At 35.8% G+C, this 6,354-nt stretch overlaps 1 protein-coding gene across 3 annotated transcripts in view; it reads right to left on the reverse strand.

The window, feature by feature from the left end:
• Nucleotides 1–5,351: 5,351 nt before the first annotated feature.
• Nucleotides 5,352–6,354, reverse strand: part of LOC107571504 (general transcription factor IIF subunit 1-like) — a 4,571-nt gene continuing 3,568 nt past the window's right edge. For all 3 annotated transcript variants that reach the window (XM_016257823.1, XM_016257824.1, XM_016257822.1), the window contains exon 7: nucleotides 5,352–5,942. In XM_016257823.1, the coding sequence (XP_016113309.1) occupies nucleotides 5,741–5,942 (202 nt within the window). In that variant the 3' untranslated portion in view covers nucleotides 5,352–5,740. The remainder of the gene's footprint in view (nucleotides 5,943–6,354) is intronic.

The raw sequence follows: 6,354 nt of genomic DNA on the forward strand, positions 1-6,354 counted from the left end.
AAAAAAAAAACAATGAATACATTTGGAAATAAACACATAAATAAATATATATTTATGTATTTAGCAATAAATATAAAAAACACAAATGCATTTATAAATAAATACATACGTTAATTATATAACCTAATATATTTTAATTTCTGCAGGTTTGGTCCGCCATACTCTGTGACCTTCATCATTCTTAAATGTTTTATCAATAGAGATACATCTTGCACTGTAAAGTAAGCCTGCATTAGTCTGCCTCTTTTAGTAATCCTTCCTCTGATTCCCACTACACATTTTTACTTAAGAGATTATTTGTCTAAATGCGGAGCCAAAAAAAAATGTCAGCAGTGTTGTTTACAAACCTGCTTTCTGTATGTCTCTTAAATTTGGACACATAATCAGGGCACTTTTTTCTTGGTTACTTGTTGGTGTTGAAATAATGGTAGTCTGCAAAAATAATATTGGTCCATATTTGTTCATTGTCAGCTTTCACAAATATACTTGACAAACAAATTAACCTGTATGTGTTTAAGTGTCTCGCTGCTGCATTGCAGTAAATTTCACACGCTAATATGTAATATTTTCAAATCATTGTTCACAGCCTATACTTGTCTGATCTTTTCAACCTGTTTCACTTCAGAGAGAGATGTGATCCAATGCCTTGTTTATATTTGGTGTTTCTGCAACTATAGGCACTTCCGTACTAACAGTGAAATTATAGATTTATGGAAATGTATCAATAAATATGAACACAGTGTCTTTACACACCTTGTGTAAAGTATGTAAGTAAGTAAAGTATGATTTAATGAAAAATTACTACAAAAATGGTATTTGGACTAATAAATACTTCATGCCCCAAAACCGTGGTCTCATTGGCTATGTTCAGATTGCCAGCCCAAATCTGATTATTTATCTAATCGTGTATCTGATTCTAATCCGATCTAAAATGGACTGTCCTCACTGTGTATGGCAGTTGTTCAGATCTGATTTGTGTTCCCCGTGGTGTTCTTTCGTTTTCCAGAATATCTGCATTGGTTTAAATGGCAATGATGTTGCGTTGGTAAGCATATGCAAAAAAAAAACGGCACCACAAAGGGGTTTGCATTAATGCTCCTGTCCCAGCAGGACGAACATTCACATGTTGTGTCTCATGATCGTGTTTAGCAATGCAGTGGTAGGGTTACGCTCCCAAATTATTATTTTTTTTTTGTTTCGTTTTTTTGCCGTTCTTCTCCGTCATGAAAGGTTATTATCTGTGTCATTAATGTTAATCCAGCAACACAAGACAGAAAATTACTCATTGCTTTTGAATCTTTAGTAGTTTTATTAACAATCACAGTTTATTTTGTACATTGAATTCTATGTATGTTTTATATAAAACACTGACGATACTCACACAATGACAATTTTATAAATTGAAAAAAGGCAAAAAACAATTACAACAAAAAAACAACAACGATACAGTTATTGTAAAAAATATTACACTATTTATAACAATGTTTTATAATGTAAATCGGTGTCACTGATTAAAGTGTTAGTCATTTACTCACCCTCATGTTGTTCCAAACCTGTATGAATTTCTTTGTTCTGGTGAACACAAAAATATTGAATATATGGAAGATATTTTAAAGAATATTTGTAAGCAAGCAGTTCCATAGTATTTTTCCACCCAAATAATTTTTTTCCCTACAAATGGAAATCAGTGGTGCCCAAAACTGCACCATTTTTGGGGAACTATCAAGTCGATTATTTCATATTTATATGATGTGATGCTCTTTTTGTGTACATTGTTACTTAAAATGCTCTTACTCCGTTTCTTTTCTTCACCCAATACCTTAGGACAGACCAGCCTGTGATGTCCTAAGACACCCAAATCCTCCCCTGGTCCACGATCATCCCCACACCTGTGTCTCATCACAGTCCATCAGCAGTGTCTGCACCCTGCCTACTGCCAATATTATGGATTTCTGTTCTGTTAGAGATATGCCATTCACAACAAGCTCTACACAAATCATTTAATCTTGCCTAACATTTTCCCTCATTTGTTTCTGTTCACAATGTGGCATGGTCTCTCCTACCTTTGTGCATTCAGTTGTTAAAGTATGTCCTTAATATTTGTATTATTTGATTATATTTTAAGTTTATTATTTAAAAGCAAATTCACTTAATATTTCCCTAGAAGAGATAATAGGTGTGTTCGACTTGAAGCGGCACTATGCAGACTGATCGAAGTATGACATCAAAGTACCACGAGAGCAATACGACAGCAAGACAGCTTCTTATGCTTTTGAATCACTCTCACGATACTTTGATGTCATACTTCATTCAGTCTGCACAGTGCTGCTTCAAGCCAAACACATCTAAAGTGTAAGCTCTCACGGTCAGCTCTGGGTCTTGTGCAGTAATATGATGAGCAGGTGCTCAGTGTCATCACCTTACTTTATTGAAATGCTATGTTGACCTGGATTCACCTAAGTTTAAAACTGTTTAATAAATTGAATTGGGAAAGAACAAATGATTCAGTGTTGTTAATGTTGTGAGGCTGCATAACATCTGGTCAGATGAACATTTGTGTAGTCTGTTTCCTCCAGAGGTTTCTAACTTTCTAATATAGTTAAATATCTAAAAAGGATTGTCTTTGTAACCTCTCTCACTAGATATTGAAAGCATTTTTTTAATGGTGCTTTTAAACAAAATATTAAATGTAATATGTGAGGTAAGCCATGGCTGGGTGTACATTACACAATTTTAATATATGCCCTGGAGGTAAAGAACTACATGAACTTAATTATAATGATCAGGGGTGCCCAATTTTGTCCTGGAGTGAGTTCAAATTCAACACTGATCCAACAGCCCCGTCTGTAATTAACCAGTGTGCCTGAAGATCAGAAATAGCTGGTTCAGTATGCGTGCAGTTAACAGAGGCTCGCGGAGCGAAGCCAGGCGAACGTATAAATCCCGCTTCAAGCCTGCTGTCTGATATTGTTATGCGATTGGTCCCAGAAAACAAATCCACAGATTGGGTGGACTTGCTTCTGAGTCGGCGCTCACTTTATATATTAAGGTATATAACCCAGCGTATTTCATTTTCTTTCTTGATATTTCACAAAACTGGCAGGAGAAGAGTATTTTGTAAATGTATATTTAAATGTACCCATGAAACCCTGAAAGATGAAAAACCCTTTTTCTCAGGACAGAAGGTTCCATGTCATCGCCGCATCTCTGATCTGTCCAAACCTGCCTGTTTGAACTGAGACTGGACTGACCTTAGCACTTATCTTGGAAACGTTGTGGCCTTTTCACATTACTACCCTGGTCTAGAATTGTTCATCTTTCAGATGCTGAAACATAGCTAAAAATGTGTCAATCGAACGCATTTTCCTGTAACAACCACAAAGAAACAACTGTTAACATTAGGATAACATTCAGCTCACTGAAATGTGGTCCAAATACCTGTAGTGGATACGAAGGGGAAAGATTTGATTTGTTCAATTTATAATGTAAAATGAGTCAGGAAAAAGAATGAAGACAGTCACTGGAACTGCTTCTATTTACAATGTCTATTAATAAATATTTTTTGCTATCCAATATTGTGGCTTTCTACTCAAACAATACTATTGCATACAAGATGCATTTAAAACTAATGAACAAACATTCATTTCTGAACAAATGTAATGTACTAAAGGACAAATCTGCAAAAGTTATACCTTTTACTGCTTTTAACAGTGCAATGCTGATAAACCAGTTTTTTTTTTTTTTTTTTTTTTTAAAGGCAAACAAATGTAATAAGAAATGAATGTGCAATAAAATCCTCAGATGCGATTGTAATCTCTGGGTAAAGTTACTCAATTCAGCAGGTTTTCTTGAAAGATCATTGTGTTGATATTACCCAGTTTCTCTCTAATATTCAACTTGTCATTAACAGACAAATGTGGAGTTTACAAACACATCTTTCCTATATCCGTTACAAAAACCTACTCCATTGCTTGCTTCTCAGTCTTCTTCGTCTTTTTACTCTTTGGACTTCCAGCATCAATTAACAGCACTTAAGTACTACTGTTAATAATTGAATTGGGAAAGAACAAATGATTCAGTGTTGTTAATGTTGTGAGGCTGCATAACATCTGGTCAGATGAACATTTGTGTAGTCTGTTTCCTCCAGAGGTTTCTAACTTTCTAATATAGTTAAATATCTAAAAAGGATTGTCTTTGTAACCTCTCTCACTAGATATTGAAAGCATTTTTTTAATGGTGCTTTTAAACAAAATATTAAATGTAATATGTGAGGTAAGCCATGGCTGGGTGTACATTACACAATTTTAATATATGCCCTGGAGGTAAAGAACTACATGAACTTAATTATAATGATCAGGGGTGCCCAATTTTGTCCTGGAGTGAGTTCAAATTCAACACTGATCCAACAGCCCCGTCTGTAATTAACCAGTGTGCCTGAAGATCAGAAATAGCTGGTTCAGTATGCGTGCAGTTAACAGAGGCTCGCGGAGCGAAGCCAGGCGAACGTATAAATCCCGCTTCAAGCCTGCTGTCTGATATTGTTATGCGATTGGTCCCAGAAAACAAATCCACAGATTGGGTGGACTTGCTTCTGAGTCGGCGCTCACTTTATATATTAAGGTATATAACCCAGCGTATTTCATTTTCTTTCTTGATATTTCACAAAACTGGCAGGAGAAGAGTATTTTGTAAATGTATATTTAAATGTACCCATGAAACCCTGAAAGATGAAAAACCCTTTTTCTCAGGACAGAAGGTTCCATGTCATCGCCGCATCTCTGATCTGTCCAAACCTGCCTGTTTGAACTGAGACTGGACTGACCTTAGCACTTATCTTGGAAACGTTGTGGCCTTTTCACATTACTACCCTGGTCTAGAATTGTTCATCTTTCAGATGCTGAAACATAGCTAAAAATGTGTCAATCGAACGCATTTTCCTGTAACAACCACAAAGAAACAACTGTTAACATTAGGATAACATTCAGCTCACTGAAATGTGGTCCAAATACCTGTAGTGGATACGAAGGGGAAAGATTTGATTTGTTCAATTTATAATGTAAAATGAGTCAGGAAAAAGAATGAAGACAGTCACTGGAACTGCTTCTATTTACAATGTCTATTAATAAATATTTTTTGCTATCCAATATTGTGGCTTTCTACTCAAACAATACTATTGCATACAAGATGCATTTAAAACTAATGAACAAACATTCATTTCTGAACAAATGTAATGTACTAAAGGACAAATCTGCAAAAGTTATACCTTTTACTGCTTTTAACAGTGCAATGCTGATAAACCAGTTTTTTTTTTTTTTTTTTTTTTTTAAAGGCAAACAAATGTAATAAGAAATGAATGTGCAATAAAATCCTCAGATGCGATTGTAATCTCTGGGTAAAGTTACTCAATTCAGCAGGTTTTCTTGAAAGATCATTGTGTTGATATTACCCAGTTTCTCTCTAATATTCAACTTGTCATTAACAGACAAATGTGGAGTTTACAAACACATCTTTCCTATATCCGTTACAAAAACCTACTCCATTGCTTGCTTCTCAGTCTTCTTCGTCTTTTTACTCTTTGGACTTCCAGCATCAATTAACAGCACTTAAGTACTACTGTTAATACATGCTGAATGGTAGAAAGCAAAACGACAAATTTCAGATCAAGATCAACCTAAGCTGTGTTCTTAAAGGAGAGGCTGCTGGTGATGGGCACTCAGGTTCACTCTCTCCTCAGCTGGGCTCACTCTGTGAGGTAGAAGTGCATCTTGTCATTGTTCTTCCTCTCTGGGTTGAGCCTCTTCAAGATCTGGGCGAGCACGTTGACTATCTGCTCGCTGCTGAGGCCTGTGCGCTTAGTCTGGAACTTCTTCAGCAGGTCTTTAGTGGTCATGGGCTTCCTGATGAGATACCTGCACACGGCATCCTCTGTCAGCAGCACATCACTAAAGGGGAGATGCAAAAAAAATGTTATGCATGCTTGAAATAAGCAAGACATAATATGGTTTGTGACTCTGGCCATGTTTGTCTGTGATTTTAAGGGATAAAATCGGCATCATGAACTGTAATGGTGGAGAATTGTGATACTATTAATGGCTACAGCACTGTATGATTTAATATAAGCGTAACTGGGTCCATGTCTCAGGGGATAGAGGAAATAGACTTCACAGCTGGAGGCTGGAGGAAAAAGACCCAGGACCCAGAGATGGGGAGAAGAGTGAGCGGAGGGTTTTCTGGATCTGGGTAATGTTCAAGGAGAAGAAAAAGGAAAAAAAAAAAAAAAGGAAAAAAAAAAAAAAAAAAAAAAAAAAAAAAAATTTGATTTAATTAAATCTCAAATTTAATACAATAATACAA

The sequence above is a fragment of the Sinocyclocheilus grahami genome, unplaced genomic scaffold, assembly GCF_001515645.1.
Source record: "Sinocyclocheilus grahami isolate Dianchi unplaced genomic scaffold, SAMN03320097.WGS_v1.1 scaffold1603.1, whole genome shotgun sequence".
Lineage (NCBI taxonomy): Eukaryota > Metazoa > Chordata > Actinopteri > Cypriniformes > Cyprinidae > Sinocyclocheilus > Sinocyclocheilus grahami.